At 53.5% G+C, this 22,441-nt stretch overlaps 1 protein-coding gene and 3 non-coding genes across 4 annotated transcripts; all 4 read right to left on the reverse strand.

The window, feature by feature from the left end:
• Positions 1-4: 4 nt before the first annotated feature.
• On the reverse strand, positions 5-78 carry TRNAT-AGU. The gene has a single exon. It is a non-coding gene; the product is annotated as a tRNA-Thr (tRNA).
• Positions 79-371: 293 nt separating this feature from the next.
• Positions 372-453, reverse strand: TRNAS-AGA. The gene has a single exon. It is a non-coding gene; the product is annotated as a tRNA-Ser (tRNA).
• A 413-nt stretch (positions 454-866) lies between these two features.
• On the reverse strand, positions 867-940 carry TRNAI-AAU. Its single transcript has one exon. It is a non-coding gene; the product is annotated as a tRNA-Ile (tRNA).
• Positions 941-1,624: 684 nt separating this feature from the next.
• Positions 1,625-21,793, reverse strand: CTC1 (CST telomere replication complex component 1). Its single transcript, XM_002921167.4, has 23 exons — positions 21,455-21,793; positions 17,858-18,021; positions 12,983-13,220; positions 12,621-12,832; positions 12,138-12,285; positions 9,433-9,705; positions 9,196-9,324; positions 8,426-8,658; positions 8,134-8,311; positions 7,845-8,045; positions 7,230-7,356; positions 6,519-6,633; positions 6,059-6,383; positions 5,872-5,961; positions 5,418-5,611; positions 4,256-4,344; positions 3,987-4,161; positions 3,621-3,698; positions 3,034-3,178; positions 2,878-2,942; positions 2,471-2,636; positions 2,229-2,355; positions 1,625-2,065 (listed from the first exon to the last, which is right to left on the reverse strand). Exons 1-23 carry the CDS (start codon positions 21,776-21,778, stop codon positions 1,926-1,928), a joined length of 3,936 nt encoding a protein of 1,311 aa, XP_002921213.3. The 5' UTR covers positions 21,779-21,793; the 3' UTR covers positions 1,625-1,925.
• Between the last annotated feature and the right edge of the window lie 648 nt (positions 21,794-22,441).

Below are 22,441 nucleotides of genomic sequence, written 5' to 3' on the forward strand. Positions count from 1 at the left end.
ATAAAGGCACCGCTGGGATTCGAACCCAGGATCTCCTGTTTACTAGACAGGCGCTTTAACCAACTAAGCCACGGCGCCAAAGATACTCGAGATGCTTCCGGAGCTGCACTATAGGAATATAGCACTCGGGGCCCCGCCACGGCCACTTCCGATTCCTCTAAAACTAAATTCTGCAAGTAGTAAAGCAACTGGATTTGGCATAACACACCCACCCGTGGGGTCCCCACAATGCCGAAAGGAATAAACCAAAGATCTCAACCTTCGGCAGAAGCGCTCGGTTGGGGAAGCCCCACGGGCAGGACTCCTGAGACCCGATTTTCTGCGGGATCAGTGTCCGACCCTGGACACGACGTCGGAGAAGAAAAAGCATGCGTAGTCGGCAGGATTCGAACCTGCGCGGGGAGACCCCAATGGATTTCTAGTCCATCGCCTTAACCACTCGGCCACGACTACACCGCCGAAATGGGAGGTCTCCTTCTTAGCCTTTCTTAGTTCTGGTGCCCTACAGACACTCCACCCCCAACACTACTTGGGGTCCAGAGCCGGGAGAGCCGCCCGGCCGGAAGCACTGGGGAAACTCGGAACCGCCCGCCCCGCCCAGCGCCCGCCCCGCCTCTCTGGGCTCCTCGTCGCGGAGCTTGTTCTGTCTCCCTCCGCCTGCAACAACGCGCCCCCGGGGAAGCTTCCCTGCGCCCCAGCCTGGGGACCTCCCTCCCAAGCCTTGGGAGTGTGCTAGCAATTTAGGTTTGAGAAGCGGTGGGTCTGATGTCGTCTGTGATCAAAAGTCAAATGGCTCCGCGCAGAAAGTTCTGGGTTGTAAACATCAGGGGCGCACTAAAAAAAAAAAAACGAAAAAGCACCGCGTGTGGCCCGTACGGGGATCGAACCCGCGACCTTGGCGTTATTAGCACCACGCTCTAACCAACTGAGCTAACCGGCCAGCTGCAAAACGTCTCTCCCTCGATCTCTACATACGTATCAGTAAAATATAGGCAAGACCACTCCAATAACAACAAAATTGCGATCCAAAGGCTTCCCAAATGCAAACTGGAACTGATCCGTAACGGCCAGGAAGGAACGCGTCTCCAAGAGGTGTGACTCAGCTGTACCTCTCCGGCTAGCGAGCAGCTCCCAGGAAAGAAAACAGAACACCAGCCAAACGCATCATCGCCCACAAATGCTCCTGCAACTCCTGATTCTGTGGGTTCGGATTCCGGAATTCCTGGCAGTCTCGAGGTTTTTGATCCCGGATCTGCCTCGGGCCTGGCCGGGGAGAAGCCCACAGCACTGATTCGGGCTCCCCAGCACAAGCGCCCTAGCTTCCTCCCAGGCCCCTCCTAGTGCTTGGTGCTCCCCTCCCCATACCTGTCTGGGTCTTCCCGACACCCCAGGCTGGCATGCTGGACTTCCCGGGGCCCAGCCTTGCCGACTGACACCATCTGGCCATGGTGTCTACCTTGCCCTCCACTCCCCAGTTTCCTCCCTTTAAGGCCTCTTGGTATAATTGCTGGACCAGAAGCCCCTCTCCAAACGGAATTCGGCACTAGCAACGAACAAGAGCCAAGCCACGGGCTGGCTGCCAGGAGATCAGGAGGCCTGGGACCCCGAGAGAAGCACAAGGAGATACATCACCATAGCTTTATTGCGGGCCAAGGGGTCTGCCACAAACACCCTCCGAAGGCAGAACCCAGGTGCTCAGGGCCCCCTGTGGGGCCACTGCCTTGACCCCAACCAGAGAGGGGCTATCAACATTTCAACAATTTCCAGGCAGGCTGGCACCAGAATGGGAAGGACACGTCACAGAACGGTGGCGGTTTGTCAATTCGGGGATCTGGTGCCATCACAGAACAGGTTAAGGGTACAACGAGGGGGAGGAGACGGGCCGGGGCCTCATGGCTCCCAGCAGGTCCCGGCTGCCGTCCAGGTTAGCAGGACAAAGAAAAGGCTCCCAGGGAGCTGGGGTGCTTGGGCTCCTGGATAGAAAGGCAGGACAGTCGGATCTTGGGATTCACACGGGTCAGAAGAGTCAGCTCCCCACACTGGAACCGCTGTAGCCGAGGTGGCTCTGAGATGGGACGAGAGGAAAGCGCATGTCCTAGGCATGTGGATTGCCCCCCAACCCCCAACCCGTTCTCCTTCCCGACTTCGGAAACCCTTCCACCGATTGATCCCATGTCCTCTTCCTCCTGGGACCCTCTCTATCCACATACCCCCTCCCTCTCCCATACCTAACGGGGTGACCATGGTGGGTTTCCTCTCAAGCTCAAAAGAAAGCACGACAGGGCGGAGGACAGAAAAGCTGGTACACAGTGTCCGGAGGAAGAGGGTCAAGGGCTCATCCACCTTGGCTGAGGACTAGAAGGGGAAACTGAGGATTAATCAGAACTCCATTTTTTTTTTTTCTTCAGAACCCTCTACCAAACCCTTAGGAATCTGGGTTTCAAGGCCCCATCTCCCAGCCACATCTCACCTCAGGCTGGGCTCCAGGACCCGTAAATTGCAAGGCCACTTTCCCTGGCCCTCGGACAGACTCTAGGAGGGAGGTCCACTCACTGGGACACAGTCCTAGTGCTGTCGCCACGTGATGATTCCTACAGGTCACCACGGCTTCGGCCGTCCCATCCTCCACCAGGAGCCTGGGGGAAGGAGGGGCCACGGAGAAACAGAAACTTCCACAGCAGACCCAGGTGGCCGGGTGGCCCCAACGTGCCTCCCTCCCCACCACTTCCCATCTTAACTCATTTGACTTGAACCCATTCACCCTCAAAGACTTACGAAGCCATTCCCACAAGCCAGGAATTACACCAACAGGCCGGCAGACCAAGTCACGTGACAGGGAAAGAGATGGCGCAACGGGTGCCCACCTTGGGCTCTCACCTGATGCTGGCCTGGCTTACGGATGTCTGTGTGGGGCAGGTGGAGCCCTGACGAGTACACCTTCCCTGGGATGAAGAGAGTGGTTGGAAAAATGCTCTGGGTCCCCTCACACCCGTCTGGCACCCTGCACCCAGCTCAGCCTGTCCCCTCCCATACCTGGGGGCAGAGACTGGTACAGTGAGCACACACCCACAGGAGCTGAAGGCTGAAGACAGAAACGATATGGCAAGAGGCACTGGCCTGGAAGGGGGCCCGGCCACCCTGCAGAAGTTCAGCCAAGAAGATGTGGGGCAGGGGAGCACTAGAGAGAGAGAGACAGGAGTCAAGCAACAGCCGACAGCATTCTCAAAGCGGGCTATGTCTGGAAGGACTGGGCAGGCACAGGGATGGGGACAGGAGCCGGTTCCATACTCTCTGGGAAGCCTCACGGCTCATTCTGAATCCTGACCCTCTGACCATCCACTATTTCTCAGGCTTGAACCAAGATGGTAGCCAAGAAAGAGGTCTGCATTTTAGACTGAAAAGCCTTCCCCACGAGGCTGAAAAGCCTAGAACACTACATCTTTCTGGGTAAAATACTAAGATTCAGGCATTTTTATTGGGGCAGAGGAGATCCTTCCCACTCAACATGTTCTACCAGCAGGGAAGAACACTAGTTATGGCAACAATCCCAGAGCCAGGCCCACGTGCAGGCTGTGGCTGCGAGGCTGTGAAGTGTGGGGAGTGGGGCCTGGGGCACTGACCTGATTGTGGTCTCGGGGGGAAAACTCAGGACCTGCAGGTAAGTGGATGGCCGGAAACAACAGTAAATATTGTGGCATCTGCAAGTGCAGGAGGCAGAGTGAAGAGGAGCAGAAAGAAGTCAACTGGAGGCAGGAGCTGGCATGGGATCCCAGGCTTAGACCTCCCCCCACCCCCCGGCGGGCTGCACCCTGGCCTAAGCAGAGGGAAGAGCGAGGAAAGGAACGTGTGGAACATCTCGCGAGGGCTGAGGGCATATACGCCAGACTACACATGAAGTCACGTCAAAGAGAAGGCGCAGCAGCCCGGAGGGAGGTCAGGGTGGGAGCGGTGGGGAGAGGAGGCCGACCAGCCTCGCAGATCTTCACCTGGAAATCTTCTTCTCCAGCTGGCTGAAGTGGACGCGGGCTCCCGGCAGGAGTCCCAGTGGGGGAGGCAAGTGTGGCTCTTTGATATAGATGTCTAAGTGCGGGCGGGACTGGCAGTCAGCAGCCTCCACGGCCACGGTCAGCTTCACGGACGCTCTCGAGGTCCGAGAGCCGCCTGCAGGAGCCAAGGGGAGGGGTCAGGGGCATCTGCCGGGACCCCAGAGCCCCATCCCTCTATTTCACCCCTTCCCGCAAGGGGGCATCATTACCAGGCTTTGCCCAGAAAGGGGCCGGCAATGGCTCGCACAGGGTCCGCGACAAAATCTCAGCTGAGAAGGACACCAGGGAATCGCTGGAGCTGTAGGGTCACAGAAATACAGCGATAACAGAGGCGTAAGAAAGCAGAGACTGGAAAGGGCTCTGAGGACAAAAAAAGGCTAAAGTATCTGCTAGAACATCATCTATAAGGTCCTAAAAAGGCCTTGCCCTGTGTGCCGTCTCGCACTAAAAGGACCGGGGTGGGCGCCTGGGTGGCGCAGTCACGTAAAGCATCTGACTCTCGATTTTTGGCTCAGGTCATGATCTCAGGGTCGTGAGACGGAGCCCCGCAGTGGGCTCTGGGCTCGGCAGGGAGTCTGTCCTCAGATCCTCTCTCCCTCTGCACCTCCCCCTGCTCGTGGGAGCACGCACGCGCTCTCTCAAATACGGAAATCTTAAAAAGAAAAAAAGGTAACAGGGCTTATGGGAAAAACAGAGCTGTGGCCGATCCCTCAAACCTCCACAGCAGCGGAAGCAGAGACCTCGCAGCGAGTCCAGCAGACGGCAGGTCTGCGCTCGCAAGCGCACCTCCCGGGCTCCGGTGGCCCACGGCAGGCAGGCTGACGCACTGGCGCTCGCGCCCACGCCTGCCGATCGGGGCCCTTGAAAACAATCCTTTCTACTCGAGACCGGTTTTGTAAAATTACACATACCATCCAGCAGGGTTTTTTGTTTTGTTTTGTTTTTTTTAACCACAGGGAGAAACCTGTGGCTTCTTCGTCTGCACTGGCAGCTGCCCCGAAAGGACAGAAAGTTGTTCCTGAAGCCAGGAGCCAGCGGCTGCTTGCGCTAGAGGCCCTTCCCTATAGATTTCAGCTTCGTTCCTTTTTTTAATGGTTTTTTTGTTCTGTTTTTTGTTTTGTTTTCCTTTCGCTGCCACCACAGCTTTTCCTTAATTGTGAGAAAGCTTGCTCATGATCTTTTCAGAGCACTAAGGCGCTAGGGGAAAACTCAGGCATGAAACACAGCTTCCAGCTCACGGGGCCATCACTCCTCTAGAAGCCAAATCTCGCCAAAGACACGCGCGCCGTGGCGGGCAGCACACTGTTCGCCAAACCCCTCCCCGGCGGGAGAGCGCAGCCGTGGGAGCTGGAGAAGCCGGCAGACATTTACTTGCCACTGAGAAGGTCGTCCAGCGAGGTCTTGGGCAGGGCCTTGCTGGTGTCCGGCCCAGCCGGGAAGTCCGGGCCGCTCTCGAGTTCCAGAGTCCACTCGTCCTGCACAGTGAGGCAGGACGCACAGCCAGCCAACTCCAAAGCACGCTGTGGGATGCAGGATGGCCCGCCCTCCTCGAACAGCAGCGGGGTCTGCCGGGAACAGGAACACAACTCTCTGCGTGTGCCCTGCTCCAGAGGCAGGCTCACAAAATACTAAGACCTGATTGTATTTTCTTCCCCGAGGCTGGTGAGGGAAGTGGTCTAGATTCAGACAGGCCTTCCATCTGACTTAAATCCACCCTTCCTCTAGAGACCTGGACAGTAGCCAGGCACTGGCACTCCTTCTCTAGACCCCAAGCCATAAAAGCTTTGTGGGGCAGGGTGAATGAAGGACCAAGTGGGGCACTCACAGGAGGGCCAGGAGCCACAAGTCGGTACACGTAACCTGGGTGCAGGAGCTCGAACCAGCGGACAGAGGAGCCACGGAAGACTAAGAGAACCTGGGAGGGAGGAAAGGACAGAGGCAGGTGCTGGGGTCCCAGACAGGAGCTAGGGCCACAAGACGTCAGGCCCCGGGTCCCTGCAGTCCCAGTTTACCTTCTGATCCTTGTTCTCATCTCCTTTGGGCTCGGGTGGGCCCCATGCAGTCCCATCCTTCCTCTGGGTGCCCCCAAGCCAGCTTCCTGATACGCAGAAACTAAGGATGGGCTTGGGCACCTCTGGATTAGCTCCTGGGGGGACACAAAAGTTCCTCTTCATCAGTGCCTCCTTGTGGGACAGCAAGAAGAGTCGGCTCTGTTCTACGTGGGGGCCGTCTGGGAGGGTGGGCTCTGCCTGAGGTGTGAGGGAGGTGGCTGAGTGAAGCAAGGGTCTGGGCACAGGCAGGATCAGGGCATCGGCCAGGAAGAACTGGATATAGACTCTGTTGGGAGAGACAAGGAGGTTTCTTAGCGATACACGCACTGGGCATCGTGGGCCCCCGCATTCCACCGCCGGCACCAGGCCCTTCCCTTCCCCTCAGAGACTCAGGGGGTGGCCACGACCCCAGGAAGCCAACCTGGCCTGCTGCTTCTGGATGAAGCCTGTCATGTTCAGCTCCTTATAGGAAGGGAAGTTGCTTCTGACGTTCCTCTCTATGACCAACTGGAACTTCTCTGTCCGCACCAAGCAGCCTGGAGAGAGAAGTTTTCCACTTCGGCAAGAGGACACGGCTGCGGGATGGGCAGTGAAGCAGACCACCCCGCAGGTCTCACCACCCATCCCAGGCCGGAGCTGCTCCCCTAACATGACATGAAGGTCCAGACCCGACCCCCGCCTCAGAGGGATGGCATCTCCAAGGGAAAAACTGTCCCAGCCATGCGTCCAATCCTGCCCCTGGCCTTCTAGGCTGAAAGGCTCAGTTCCACTTTCTCACAAACCCCAAAACGCCTGTTCCTTGATCTAAGAAACTTTCCTTTACAGGAATTCTCCTGTCCATACAGCTCAGTAAGCCCAAACTAAGACGTGTCCTGCTGGTGTGCACAGCCGAAGCTCTGGTGGGAGAAATGAACGCTGCAGGGGACTAGACTGTGCTGGACACCAGCCGGGGGTCGGCGTCCTGGCTCGAGAAACCCTCGCTCCTTTTCTCTGCCAATACCAGGGTCCCAGGCTTGTCCCCAAACTTGCCACTTCAGCACCTCAAGAACATCCCAGCGGGTGCCTCGTCCCTAACCCTACTGTTCTGAGACCTTCCAAACCCGCCCCTTCTCTCTACTTCCAAACTCCAAACCTATGAATCGCGAGTCAGTGATGGGCTGACAGTGCTTGGCCAGGATTAGGCAGGGGAGGGAACCACTTTTGTCCCGAAGCTGCAGACAGCCTTTATGAGATGAAGCCGCCAGAACCCCAATCAAAATCTGCAGGGAGACGAAGGACAACGTATCGAGTATTTGTTCAACAAATACTCAGCGGCTACTATGTCCCAGACACCATGTGAAACATTAGCTACAGAGTGGACAAAAGACGTAGTCTCTGACCTCAAAGGACTTATGCTGGAGTGCGGAGGACGGACATGGAAAGAACACCCATGCGCTCACACGTTTAGTGGCGGGGGAGAAAGTGTACAAATTGAGGTTAGATCTAGGAGACCGCAGGGACCTCAGGGTACTGTAAGGACCCTGCGCTTTATCTCACGTGCTCTGGGAGGAACCAGATAAGGATTTACAGCAAGACAGCTCTGTGAGCCCAGACTTTCCCTGTGTGCCGCAGGGAGAACACACGAGGTGAGAAGAGACGGAGCGGTCTAGTTAGAGGCTGGTGCAGCCAAGGGGATGGGGAAGGACTACGGTAGCGGCAGTGAGGGGGACCAACAGAGGAGCCTGCGCGCCGCTGGTGCCCCACCTACCTGGGCTGGGTGGGAGGTAGCAGGCAGCAGAGAGAGCCAGGACCAGGACACACGCTGGTTGAGCTGGCAGCTGGTCAGATGAGAAGACTCCGGGAGGGGCAGGAGGGTCTTAGGGTCAAAGGCAGCCCAGGCCCTGCACCGCCCCTCCTCTTTCAGGGTGGCCAGAGTAGGGAAAGAACAGGGGGTCTGCAGCCGCGTGTACTGTGGGGGACGGAAGAGAAATCAGAGCGTGCGGCCGTGGATCCTGCAGGACACGAGCTCTGCTGCCCACGCTTCCACACGCGCATACCTTCTGCAGGGGGCAATGATGCGGCTCCTCGAGGATCTCCTTGTGTGCATTCCGACGCGTGCTGCCTGGTGGCGCCAGAACGTCCAGGACGGGGGCCAGGAGCTGCAGTCCTGGGCTGGGGTTCCCCGGAGAGGAGTGCTGCAGGAGCTGGTGGTGTCTCAGCATGTGGGGACAGAGCCTGGGCCACGAAGAGAAGCACTCATGTCCCCCGAAGGGGGGTGCCTCTTGCAGGATCCTGCTCCCCTGACCCCTAGTCCCGCCAGCCCCCGGCCCTGACCCCCGTCCTCCTCACTTGCAGGCCAGCTCCTCCAGGGCCCTGGTAGCCCACAGGTACAGGGGAAGGCCTAACTGGCGTTCCCATATCAGCTGCTCAAACAGGGAGGCCCCCTGGGCCTGGTAGAAAGACTGATTCTCGGGCTTCTGACAAGAGAAGCCCCGAAGGAGAATGGCGCCGTGGAGGCAGGGGGCAAGCACCGGCCTTCTTGTTCCTCCACCCACTGACTGCAGGAGGTGAACATCCTGGAGCTGGAGAAAAGCAGAAAAAATGAAAACGCAGGGATGAAGCCCTCAACTCAATGATCGCTGGGAGTTACCTGCGGTTTCCCGCTGCCTGGTGCCCACCGAAACACCACTGCTCCCATACACGGCATTTCCTTCCAGCACCCCCACCCCACTTTCCGCACAACGCACTCCCGCTGTGGGAAGCCTTCATCTCCCACGAGCTCCCCTCAGCTCTCCTGTGGGCCAGGAAGCTCCTGGCAGGTGTGGCACCCCCTACTTACCGGCCGCCGGAGACTGTCCTGGCCCCACACCTGAGATTCGGCTGCAGCCTCTCCTCCAGTGGGAAGCCCTTCCATAAAGGAGATGCTCCCGGTGCCCCAGCCTCTCCTCCTTCCTGATCTGAGCTCCCACCCAAATCATTCCTGGCACTGAGTACGCAGCCCCCACGGTCCAACACACGCCTGGTCCTTAGATTGTTGCTGCTGCCGGTGTGAACCCGCCCGTGAAGGTAGGAGGAGCCGCCGAGAGGGCCTTTGTGCCCCGGCCTGACGCCTCACGTACCTCCAGGGAGACTCCGGGCCGCACAACCTTCCTGAGGCTGTGGAACTGCTGGTAGGCGAGGCAGAGGGCCAGCTGCCCGTCCACCTCATAGAGGCCGGCCGGCTGACTCAGCACGCCAGTGACCTTTCCCTGTGGAGAGGCCGAAGGTCCAGTTCACCCCTCTTTCCTCCCTCTCCGGAGACCCGCACCCCTGCCCCCCCCCCTCCCCGAACTCTCGGATCTCTCCTTTTCACTCACCGTGTAGGATAAGAGTGTAGAGTGGCGGATAAGAGCTGGTTCTCTGTCCCCGTCCTGGGAGCTGCTGGGCGCGGGGTCAGCCTCCAAGAGGGGCCCGTCCAGCTCCAGTTCCAGCTCACGCACACATTCTGGTTTCAGTGGCAGCAAATGAGAGGAGGGACTGGTCGTCCACACGCGATAGCAGTGCCCACGGATCCTGACGACTCGCAGCGCTGTCAGCACATAGGACCTACCAGCCCAAAGGGCTCGGTGCCACACCAGCTGGGCAGGGATCTGGCTTGTGCAGGGGCAGGCAACACGGCACATGAGACGCTTCCCATGACACCGCCCCTCTGCCAGGGTCTCTTCCCATCATGATCTGACCTCAACGACCCGCTCCTCGTGAGTTCTGCCTGGCCTCTCCATGCGCCCTGTCTGACAATCCTATCTTAACGTTCTGGATCACCTCCCTCTCACAGGAGATGCCAGGTATTTCCCAATCCCCCCCTCAAGATGCAAACTGTCTCTAAAACTTCCTCCAAGATACAGAAACATTCCACCCAAAACTCGTGGCTTTTGCATTTCCCCGTCCCACCCCACAAGATACAAACCACCTTCGTTTACTTAACCAATACATGTGGGGTACGTATGTACTCAGTACTGGGACAGACGTGAAGGAGAACACAACGGACTGGTCCCTCTCTCCCAAGACATCTCAAGCCACCGGGGAACACAGATGCAAGCTCACACGATGACGCAGAACATACGATCAAGCACCAGAACCCGCACCACGTACTGGGCAAGGTTTCGGGGACAGAGAGGTCAGGATGGGTGGGAATGAGCGGGAAGACCTAGCAGAAGAAGCGGAGCCCGCACGGGGTCTTGAAGGGTGTCTCTGGTCTGTCAGAGTGGAGAGGAGAGGGAGGGAGGGGTGATCCCAGCAGGAGGCAGCAACATAAAAGCGTTCAGAACTCAGGATGAGCAAGGCAGTGAGAACATCGGCCAGGACGGCGAGAGAGCATTCCTGGGAGCTGCAGGACACAAGATGGGAGAGCCAAGAAGATGGGAAAACCCAGCAATGACCTGCTGAAGACTGGATTTGACAGGAGAATGAGAACCGTCGAAGTACGGAAATAAAATCACCACGGGCTGCAGAAGAGGCTTGTCGAGAAATTTAAGCACAAGGGGAAGAAAGACGGTTCCGAAACCTAACAAGCTTCTGGGGCGCGCTCCTCCCACAGGCCCCACACAGCACGCGGCCGTTCGCAGGGGCTTCAAACCCGCCGACTCAGGCCACTCGAGCCTCACAGACTCCACCTCCACCCTAGAACCAGGAGAGCGCCGCCAGTCAGGCCTCGGCCGCCACCCCTCCTCAGGGTGCTGCTGAGAGCCGCCTGACGGCTCCCGCTGGTGCAGCGCCAGTGGCCGCCCGCGGTTTGCCTCAAGGAGCTGGTGCGCAGCGGTGCTCCTGCTCGTCCCCCACCGCCCTGCCCCGTTCCCTGCGCTTGTCCGTCTCACCAGGACGGCCAACAGCACGACCCCTCCTCCTGTACTCAGGCGTCCCTTCCCTTCCTCTGTCTGAACGCCAGGATCTGAATGCACACCCCAAGCCCCGTCCGTCTGGCCCCCCTGCGTCCCGAGGCCACCACAGCAGATGGCCACCGCTCCGTGTTCTCCACTCCTCTCTGGAGACAAGAGCCCTACCTGAGCAGGGCAGAGCCACGTCACCCCAGCGCCAAGCCCTCTCCGGCGGGGCCCTGGCCACTGCTCAGCAGCAGCCTCTCACCCCCGACTGCCTAGCACGGCAGTCACCCTGAACTTTTTCTCAAGTCCAGTCCTTCATTTTCAAGAGATGATGATCTCAGCTCCTCCATCACAGAAGAGATTCCCTGGGCTCATCTAGGGTGACAGTATGTCTCCAGTATGTCTGCAGCAGCCTACAGACACAGCAAGATCGCTTCTCCCCTGAGCCAACTCCACCCTGAGCAGCATTTCCACTGGGCTCGAGGAGACGTGAAAGTCTAATGTAAAGAAAATACAGAAGCTCCTCTCTAGGCTGAGAGGAGAAACAAGACCAGAAACTGGGGCAGCTCCCGAGCATTTTTAGTTTCAGCATTTTCAGCTCCCTCACCCGCTAATCACTGTCACTCAAGCTTATGATGCACAGACACAAGAATTCTAACAGCGCTGATAAATGTCAGAGTTCCCCTTTCTGATATGCATCTGAGAGTCTTTTTATCCTTTGTTTTGAATGCTTTTGAAACATTATTCAGATAATTATGTAAGTCATTAGATAACAGCGTAAAAATTAATGATTCTAAAATTGTACCAGTTGATGGAAAAGAGTGAGTGATAAAGTAGCCAGTTTTTTAAAAAGTGCACATACTCGATGGCTTAACGGTGCTGAGCGGAATAATTTTCTTCGTCATCCCGCTAATGCAGCGGAAAAACAAGTGATTCCAACAGGTTTTGAAATAGTCACACATGATATGGAAGTTGTTTATTCAGATGAAACGAACAGCAGAAAACTGTGTTCCCTACTTCCTGTGTTCAGGAGTGAGAGCCACCTGGACCCCTCCGGCAACAGCCCTGTCCCAGGAAACAGCACCCCCTTCCCCCAGCTGGCCTCCCTCCCGCGGCCCCTGCTCTGATGTTCACCTTTCCTGCTAAGAATCCTGACAACTCCTCCACACCTCCACGACCCCCGATTTGACCCCAATCCTCACCTGCACGACGACGGACACATGGCTGCCAGCTGGGGAGGAGCCGCTGCCGAGAGACAGGACAAAGTGAGCTTTCTTCTGACTCCTCACCAGAGCGCTCACTCGAACCAGCTTCCCAGCCAGGTTCGGCTGCACGCCTCTGAGCTTGCCTCTAAGGAGGAAAGACGAGCGGGAAAAGGCATTTTTATTTCCCTTTCCCCCACAAATGCCTTCCCTTCTGCCCTATCTTGCAGTAATTTAAAATTCCCCTAGCCCAAAGCTGTTATTCCAAAGACATCCTTTGAACTCTTCCTGACCTTGGAAAAGGCAAACTTTTCTCGAAGACTCGCACTCAACATCTGGGAGAGGCCCCATCGTTTCCTTGACTCGGGTGGGAACACTTCCCCTGCACTGTTCTCAGGACCTTTCCCTCCCTCCTCCCACTGGCCAACCACCCTCCTCCCAATTTCGCCACACTCTGTCCTCCCCTAGACAGGGAAGGATTACCTATGTCTGAGCAGGCGGGAAGCAGTCTCTGGGTAGAGAACAGGGAGAGGGGTGGGAGGACCAGGACTGGTGGTCGAGGGGCACACTGGCACAGGGGCACTCAAGAGCTCCAAGTGTCCTTCCCCTGAAGAATTCCACCTGGCAGGAGGGAGGTAACTCCAATTGGGGAACAGGAAGAGATGGCCTAACCAAGACAGGTCCAGATCTATGAGCTAGAAAAGACAAAGAGCAACGGTTAACCCAGACCCTAGCGTCCCACCCACCCTCCTCCACCCTTCTTCCCTTAGAGACTTAATTGCCTCGGTCCCTAGAGACCATCCTTGTGAGGATCTGAGACATCTGACCTCCGCCTTCCTACTCACCTCACAGGTCAGGACACCAGTGTTATCTTTCACATAGAGGTCTCCTTTCCTGGACTCTTGTTCCAAGTCCCCCGACAGGTCTGTGAGTGTCCCTAGGAGTAAGAGCTGCTCTCGGGGTAGGGGGGTCCCATTTGGTCCAGCCTCTTGGGCCCAAGCCTCGTACGCACTACTGCTCCAGGACAGGTGGCTACAGCATGGGAGGTTCTGGTGGGTCTTGAGGTCCTGTACTGAGACAAAGCTGCAGAGGGAAGGGAGCAGAGGTCCTGCAAAGCTGCATCCAAGCCTAGGAAACTACCCTCAACTGCAAACAGTCCCCCAAGATCCCAAGGAAAGGTCAATGGAAAACAGAGACTAAGAGAGGAGTTTGACTAAAGGGCAAGAACTTTAGGGCAAAGAGCCTAAGGAGATGAGCATGAGGTCTGGGTCCAAGGACTGGGGAGAAGCTAAGGAGGGAGGAAGGTCAGTGCTGAGTGATACTTCGAACAACGCGGTGCCACAAAGAGGACCCAGAGAAAGGAGGAGTGCACCAGTGGCCTGGGGGTGAGCGTGGGGAGAACACCGACCACACTCAGCTCTCCTGACAGCATCTCAGCTCTCAGCTCCACAGAGAACCCCGATGGGGCTGCTAGGTGCCAGTGGCTCAACCTCAGTGGCCCCAGCCAGGCTTCCTTCCTAGTCTGGGAATCACAGAACTCGAGACCGGCGGGGAAGCAGGAGCTGAGGAGTCCGTATCACGAGCTCCCAAATCTCAAAAGATGCTTGAGATCAGCCTTTCTCCAGGCAAGTGTCGCAACACTGCTGTCACTACCAACGGCACGGTGCGGCACTGAGAATGTAGTGACAGTGAATTTATCAAAGTTGTGACGGAGTCACATCTGTAATCCCGCCACTCCACACACCTCCCTTTTCACGGTCTTCTGAGCAGAAAAGAAAGGATAAAGGTACAAACCGTCACAGCTTACCCTCCTCATTAAACTCACGGACATCACCCCCGTGAGAGCCCTAACAGGTAGGAACACTGTCCTGGGTGGCCCACCCCCCTTCCACATCTGTTTCATTCTTTCCCCAAAGGCTTTGGGCAATACAAAAGGTAAAGGCGGAGACTAGCATGTGTTGAGTCCCTGCTATGCACACACGATATTGGGTCCGTTCACGCTCAGTAATGAAGCTTCACCAAAAACCCCTGTAAACACCACCAATGAGGAAACTTCGAGAGGCCAGGTACACGGTGGTGTGGGTGGCAAAGCCAGGAGTGTCTCACTCAAAAGTCCATGTTCTTTCCCTGTATTTCTCTACTTTGCTAAAAGCCCAGGACAAAGCAGCTGGAGAGAGGTTTCTTTCTCCTAGGCACCTTCAGGACATAAAACAGTAAGGACAGGGGTCACTTGTCCCAGATTCTTCAGGATCTAGGTCAGGAAACGGAAGGTGAGAACCTCAAATTCTTGCATTTGTCACTCATCTCCAACTTTTAATGCCTAGCACACTGCCTGGCACACAGCAGGCACTCCACAAAGAAGGGAAACATGGATGAATAAAATCTTTACACCCGTCAAATAATTCCTATTCTAGCCTCACCCACCATTCTTTAGACTCCTCGCTTCAACACATCGTGCTGTCTAGTTTACTTTTATCACTTTATTGATTGACTGACTGACTGATTGATTTTTGAGGGGGATGCCTGGCTCAATCAGTTAAGCGACTGCCTTCGGCTCAGGTCATGATCCCGGGGTTCCGAGTCCTGCATTGGGCTCCCTGATCAGTGGGGAGCCTGCTTCTCCCTCTGTTCTGCCTGCTCTGCCTGCCGCTCCCCCTGCTTGGACTCTCTCTCTCTCTGACAAATAACTAAAAATCTTAAAAAAAAAAAAGAAAAGAAAAAGAAGAATCTTTAAGAAGTTCCCTTTCAGGAACCTTTCCTAACAGTTTCCGACTTACCACTTTCCACTATTCTAGTAATGCCAGAATCTTAAGAGATCTGGATCTTTCTTTGATTAGACTGTGATCACGGGGGCCACTAGGCACATACTCAGTCACCTGCAGGACTCGAACCCCGCTGCGTGAGGCTTCACGGCAATCACAACTTCCTCGACCACGACTCATCCATAAGCAGCTTGCTGTCCCATGTGGCAGGACAGTTTTCTAACGAGATTTCATTCTGTGTTTACATAAACAACGTATTTAACTGTAATAGTTAACGGACGTGGAGGAGGAGTGTAGGAAATGAAGGAAAACCTGAAGCCAGTGGAGGAGAATGAGAAGAATTACAAAGGACGAAAAGAAAAAAGCCCCCAGGTAAGAGTGTCCAGAGAAATTACTTTGGGATTAAAATAAGATATCATTTATTACCCATCAAATACACACAAAAACCATTCTTGTAACAAGATAAACAGCAGATGTGGGAACGTCCAGGACATGATGTACACGGCCCTGCGTGTCCTTTGGCACATGTCCACAGTGGGTGCTGCCAGAGAAGGGGAGGGAACGACCAGCCGGATCAGGACGGAGCACAGAGGAGACTCCACTAAACCTGTAACATTTTACTTCTTATAGAAAAGAACTGAAGCAAATATGCAAATGTTAAGGTTTTTACGAGCTGAGCACCAAGCACGGACCACGGACGGGGTCAGGAAGCGCGCTGCTGAGCGTGGAGGGCTTTAACTCTCGCCACCGAGGCTGCAGGGAGCTGGATTACAGTCTGCTGAAGTGGCATTTTTAGTTACCATTGGTTTATAACATCCGCGGATGAGAAAAGTATTTGGAATTTTGAAAATGATGTTTTGGGTAACACAGAGCACAATTAAGCTGTGTTCTCAGCAAAGATCCCTTGTCTTTCCTGACGGAGAGGGACTGCGGGGCCGAGGGAACGCCACCGTGCCATGCGCAGTGTAAGCCCAGGGAAAAGTATCCCATGCGCGTGTGAGGTTGGGAAATGCCTAACTAAATAAAGCTAAACAGGCTTGCGCCTTCTAATTCTTAGAGGATAAACGGTGACCCGTACACTCACAGAACACCACACAGCAGTTGGAATAATGAGCTAGAGCTCCTGACAGGAGTAAATCTCAGGAGCAGGTGAAGCACAAAAAGCAAACTGCAGAGGCTGTATGGGACACAGGGCTATTTACAGAAAGCCAAAAGGTAAGCAAAACTCTACGCTACACGGCTTAGGGATGGACGCATGTGCAACAAAACAGAAAGATAAGGGATTACTTCACCCCACATTTGAAATACCTATCCTATGACTCAGGAAGTGCACTTCTAGGTATTTACCCAAAGGATACAAAAATACAGATTCAAATGAGCACCAGCACCCCAATGTTTATAGCAGTATTATCAACAACAGCCAAACTGCAGAGAGAGCCCAGATGTCCACCGACAGATGAATGGATAAAGATGTTGTGTAAACACACACACACACACACACACACACACACACACATATAGAGGAATATTACTCAGCTATCAAAAAGAATGAAATCTTGCCATTTGCAAAGACGTGGATGGAGCTAGACTGTATTATGCTAAATGAAATAAGTCAGACAGAGAAAGACAAGTACCATATGATCTCACTCACATGTGGAATTTAAGAAAGAAAACAGATGAATATATGGGAAGGGGGGAAAAGAAGAGAGAGGGAAATAAACCGTAAGAGACTCTTAACAATAGAGAACAAACTGAGGGGTGATGGAGGGAGGAGGGTGGGGAATGGGCTAGATGGGTGATGGGGATTAAGGAGGGCACTTGTTATGGTGAACACTGGGTGTTATATGTAAGCTATGAATCACTGAATTCTACTCCTGAAACCAACATTGCACAGTGTGTTAACTAACTAGAATTTAAGTAAATATTTGAAAAAATAAATCAATTACTTAATTAAATTAAAATGTTAAGCCAAAACACTATGTGTTAACTAACTGGAATTAAAATAAAAACTTAAGGGGCGCATGAGTGGCTCAGTTGGTTAAGCATCGACTCTTGATTTTGGCTCAGGTCATGATCTCAGCGTTGTGAGATCAAGCCCCGGGTCAGGCTCCCACTGGGTGTGGAGCCTGCTTAGGATTCTCTCTCCCTCTCCCTCTGCTCCTCCCTGCCCTCTCTCCCCCTCCCTAAAAAAAGATAATAATAAAATAAAAATAAAAACTTAAAAAAAAATACACCCCACATTCAAAACAGTGGTTACCTCTCTAAGGAGGTAAACGGTTTTCTTGTCACAGGACTTTCAGAGCCTTTACTATAATGAGCCTTATGAAGGGTTCCTAGAGAAGGTTATCATATCATACCCAGTGTCGGTCAAACTTATTTGGCCATGAAATCCTTTTCTTGTGGTACTTTATTTTTTTTTTAAAGATTTTATTTATTTATTTGACAGAGATAGAGACAGCCAGCGAGAGAGGGAACACAAGCAGGGGGAGTGGGAGAGGAAGAAGCAGGCTCATAACGGAGGAGCCTGATGTGGGGCTCGATCCCACAACGCTGGGATCACGCCCTGAGCCGAAGGCAGACGCTTAACCGCTGTGCCACCCAGGCGCCCCTGTGGTACTTTATTAACATCACCTTGAATAGTTTCAGAAACGGAAGTGTTGTTTAAAAAAAAACAAAAACAAAAAACCGCAACAGCTTCAGAAGACTTTAAACTCCAGTCTTTCCCCCCTTCCTCCCTCTTCTCCTTGTCCCTAACTTGACTTCAGCTGATTTAGGAGACTCACCGGAAAAGGGAAGCTTGATGGAGGACGGAAAAGCCTGGCAGAGGGGTTGCGTTCGAGCACATTTTCCTCCCCTTAGCACATTTCCCCTCATGCTTCTCTTTTTCCCCTGGTTAACTCTAAATCCTTCTTTTTCATTCCCAAAGTTAACCCCCTCCTGAACCCCTCCTCTCCTTACCTGTAGCTGAGGGGCAGGGGAAAACCCTGGTTCTTTCCCTGGGACAACCAGGTGGTCTTCACACAGTCAATTACCGACTGAGTCAACTGGACATCAGGCTCGCTGCCAGCTGGACACAGGGTCTCATGGATGAAGGTCTGCGCAGCCTCAAGCCAGGCTTGCTCCTGAGGAAAGGGAATCTAGTTAAAACATCTTCCTGACACCCTGCCCACTGACAAAATTTTGGGAATAAAGTAATAGAAAAAGAAATTCGGAGGGCATATAAATAAACAAGTACTAGAGTTTAGAACTTGGAAGAAACCTTAGAGGCCTTAGTCCGGTCACTCCTCACACCGCTGGCCATCCAGCTTTGGTCTTACCTGTTTCTACTTGAAATACCGCGTGATAACTGGCTACACCACGGAGCTGTGCGGGTGGTCCTACCTCTTTCTCCAACAGACCCGTACCAATCCTTAACATGCTCAACTGGAATATATATTGCCCTATGAACCCTTCTCTGACCCTGATGCCCCCTTCCTGGAGCTCCCACAGCACCCTGCACCTGCTTCCATAAAGAGCAACGATCACCATATACAGCACCGTGGCATCCCCTCTTATGTGGGGCGTGGTTCTAAAGCCAACAAGTTGAAAAATCCTTTAAGTTGCTCAGAAACAGGACACGATGCTATACGGCAATATGTATATGTAAGTGTTAATACGCCTAATTATAAACAGTATTTAAAAAGAACATAGGTCGGGGCACTTGGGTGGCTCAGTCGTTAAGCGTCTGCCTTTGGCTCAGGTCATGATCCCAGGGGTCTGGGATTGAGCCCCGCATCGGGCTCCCCACTCAGCGGGAAGCCTGCTTCTCTCTCTCCCTCTGCCCCTGCTTGTGTTCCCTCTCTCGCTGTCTCTGTCAAATAAATAAATGAAATCTTTAAAAATAAATAATAAAAAGAAAATAGGTGGAGTACAATTTTTAATTATTTCTTTTTTTTACTCCAGTATATATATCTGAGTTCCCCTGAGCTAAATCAACGTAAGATGCGATCCCACTGGATTTGTTTTCTCTTCCGTTTCTTCAGCTGAGATGTAGACTTCCCAAGGAGGACATGAGCCTCTTTTGTATACTTATCACACATTCTGGACACAGAGTTGCCACACTATACAGATAGCTCTACAGAAGGGGACCAGGTTGGCCTACTTCCAGTGTTAGGCTGCTTTATTTTAAAATTCTGACAAGGGCGCCTGGGTGGCTTAGTTGGTTAAGCATCCGACTCTTGGTTTTGGCTTGTGTCCTGATCTCAGTCAGGGTCCTGAGATTGAGCCCCCCTCACCTCCACCCTGTGTCGGCTTAAGACTCTCTCTTCCTTTCCCCTCTGCTACCCCGTTCCCCTATCCCACCCCCGTCATAGCACATGTGCTTTCTCTCTCAAATAAATAAATAAACAAACAAACAAATAAATAAATCTTTAAAAAAAAATTCTGACAGCGTTCAATAGTCCTGAGGGGTGGGACCTTTATCCTTCTTGATCTCCAGTGATAATGCTAAACCGTTACAGTTCTGTCTCTGTTCCTCCAATGCCCTTCTATTAGCCTTCTGGTCAATCCTCCACATTCACTCAATCTTTAGCAGCTCCAGAGACCTGTCTTCAGGTTCCATTGACTTCAGTGTCCTTGTGAATAGCTCTACCACTAAACTTCACCTTCACTCCACCTCAGCCAAACACTGTCACCCGTGCTCATGGTTGTCAAAACTGGACTAGGTCAGGGCATCTGGCTGGCTCAGTCGGTAGAATACACGACTCTTGATCTCAGGGTTGTGAGTTCGAGCCCCACATTGTTGAGTGTACAGACTGCTGAAAAATAAAATCTTTAAATTAAAAAAAAAAAAAAAAAAGTACCAGGTCATCATTCAGCATTGCCTCAGCAAAACAATGAGAGCCTCGCCCAGGCTCTCATACTGTCTTCCTCTCTAGCTCCTGAGGGCCTGCCCACTACTTGGCACATGGAATACTACGGTTTTTCAAAGTGGTGCCACTGCCTCAGAATCCCCGAAGTTTTGTTAAAAATGTGAATTCATGGATCTCATCTACTGAATCAGAATCCTGGCAGGAGTGGGGGACCCAGGACTCTGTATTTTAAAGATTTACTTATTTACTTAGAGAGAGAGAGAGCGTGAGCGCATGTGCGCAAGCAGGGGGAGGGGCACAGGGACCGAGAGAGAATCTCAAGCACTCCCGGCTGAGCTTGGAGTCCGACTCCGGGCTTGATTCCAGAACCCTGAGATCATGACCTGAGCCGAAACCAAAAGTGGGACACCTAAGCGACTGAGCCACCCAGGCGCTCCAGGAGCCTGTATTTTATTTAATTTTCTTAAAGATTTTCTATTTATTTATTTGAGAGAGAGTGAAAGAGAGCACAAGTTGCGGGGGGCAAGAGAGAGGGAGAAGCAGGCTCCCCACTGAACAGGGAGCCGGATGTGGGCCTTGATCCCAGGACCCTAGGATCATGACTTGAGCCCAAGGCAGATGCTTAACTCACTGAGCCAACCACGTGCCCCAAGAGTCTGTATTTTAAATAAGTTCCCCAGATCATACTGATATAAACTGAAGTTTGAGAACACTATACACTTTCCCCTCTGTGACCTCTGCCACTGGATGTCCTTACTAGCTATTCATAGAAGCTACTTTAGTTGAGATCTCTCTCTCTCTCTGATTATATCCATCTGCCTACCAGATTCTCCACCTGGCCAACCTACTGCCACCACATATCCCAACACTGACCTTTAAAAACAAAAACAAAAGCAAAAACCCACTCCTCTTCCAACATTCACTAACCAGCAAACAGCATCTTCAACCAAATAATTCAAGCCTGAAACCCGAAGTCCTCCTTTAACGCATTCCTTTCCCTCCTTAATATTATTTTTTTACTGTCCTCACTTCTGCAACCTAAACACTGCTGCCGTGGTCGAGGTCACCATTATCTCTCACTGTTTTCCAACCACAGCCTTCTAACTGGTACCCTGAACACTGCTACCTCAGGAAACGAAATCTCAAATCTCACCCAATCGCTCTTCTGCTTAAAACCCCTCAGGAACTCCCAATTATCCTCAGGTTAAAGTCGCTGTTTAGCAAGACTCACGAGACTTGTCGGCCGTTACCCCTCCACCACCACCCAACTGAACTAGGCTTTTCCAAAGGTACCTGTTCTCTCTCTTGCCTTTGAACGTGTGTTTGCCTCCGCCTAGAAACCTCTTTCAGCGCTTTTCTGCCTGGCTAACCCCCACTTGCACTTCGGGTCTCAGACGCTTCCCTTGTTTACCGTTATCCCTTTCCCTACAGCTGCGTCAGGGGCCCCACCGCTCGCCATTAGCCCGCCCGCGGCTTCGCACGGGGCTGGAGCCTGGAGAGGGGGCGGAGACTTGTCGAAGCCTCACAGCTGGCGCCGCAGGCATCAACAAATGCGTTCGCAGAACCCGCGACGCTGTAAGGACAACAGCCTCGGAGGCCCCCCCCTCGCCAGGCGCGGCCAGGGAGGCAGGGAGGCCAAGAAGCAAGCGGGGGGGAACAGGACAAGAAGGATAAACGGGGACGAGGGACGCAGAAGCGCACTCACGGAGTCGGGAGCCGGAGCCGGGTTGGCCTCCATGATGCGCCCGAGGCTACGCCCTGGGAGAGCCCGCGAACAGCCGCCGCGCCAGGGCTCACGGGAAGGCCGCTCGGTGACGTCATCTGTGGGCGCGGCCGCGCTCCGGCTCCTCCCACCGGCGTCCTCAGGACCCCTGTGCGCAGCCACCGCGGCAGCCCCCCCGACTCCGGCAGCCCCGCTTCCTTCCGCGATGTCTTCCTGTCTGGCGTCCCTGGCACGGGCGCGGGGCGGGGGGAGCTCCGGAGCTCGTACACAGCCGGCCTGGTTGGTCGCTCCCAAGCATCTTTCCATCTCCCTGATGTTGCCAAGCAGAGAGACGTGCCTTCTCGGTGAGACCTGAGCACGTCATTCATACTTGCGTTCTGGCTTTGGCTCCCTGCCGTAATTATTTATCTCACCACTACACCACGAGTACCTAGAAGCGCCATTCTTTTTTTTTTTTTTTTCTATTTATCTTTATAGCCTGGTACCTAGAACAGAGCTTGGTGCTAAATGTGGATTAGATAATGAAAGCCTCTTGCTATTTCTAATTCAATCAACCATTCACTCCACGGCTTAGTAGCCAGCGAGTGAACAGAATTCACGCAACTCTGTGCCAGGCCCTGTTCCAGGCTCTAGAGATACAGCAGTGAGCAAAGAGAAAAATCCCTGCCATCATGGAGCTAGCATCCTAGGACACTACACGAAGGCTGACAGGTTAAAAAGAAAAAAAGAAAAAAAGTGTTGACAATTAGTTATAGGTACTATTGAAAGAGAACTAGGGAATGTAAGAGGTAGTGTGTCCCTCTTGTATGCAGAAGGCCTTACTGAAAAGGTGACATAGTAAAGAATTGAAGAGATGAAAGATTCAAATGATGGGGATCGAAGAGAAAGAATGGATGGGGGAACCCCGTAAGCACAAAGGCGCTGTGGTGAAAAATGCAAGGAAGTCAGTGTATGGGGGGGAAGACAGGA

Source organism: Ailuropoda melanoleuca, chromosome 17 (genome assembly GCF_002007445.2).
Source record: "Ailuropoda melanoleuca isolate Jingjing chromosome 17, ASM200744v2, whole genome shotgun sequence".
In the NCBI taxonomy this organism is placed as follows: domain Eukaryota; kingdom Metazoa; phylum Chordata; class Mammalia; order Carnivora; family Ursidae; genus Ailuropoda; species Ailuropoda melanoleuca.

Excerpts from the sequence above, each read along its gene's own strand:
- CTC1 (XM_002921167.4), bottom strand. The coding sequence starts at position 21,778 with ATGGAAAGATGCTTGGGAGCGACCAACCAGGCCGGCTGTGTACGAGCT. Across the intron at positions 12,833-12,982 it reads CTGGTGTCCTGACCTGTGAG|CTCATAGATCTGGACCTGTC; the intron begins GTGAGTAGGAAG and ends TGTCTTTTCTAG. Across the intron at positions 3,179-3,620 it reads CCCCCCGAGACCACAATCAG|TGCTCCCCTGCCCCACATCT; the intron begins GTCAGTGCCCCA and ends CTCTCTCTCTAG.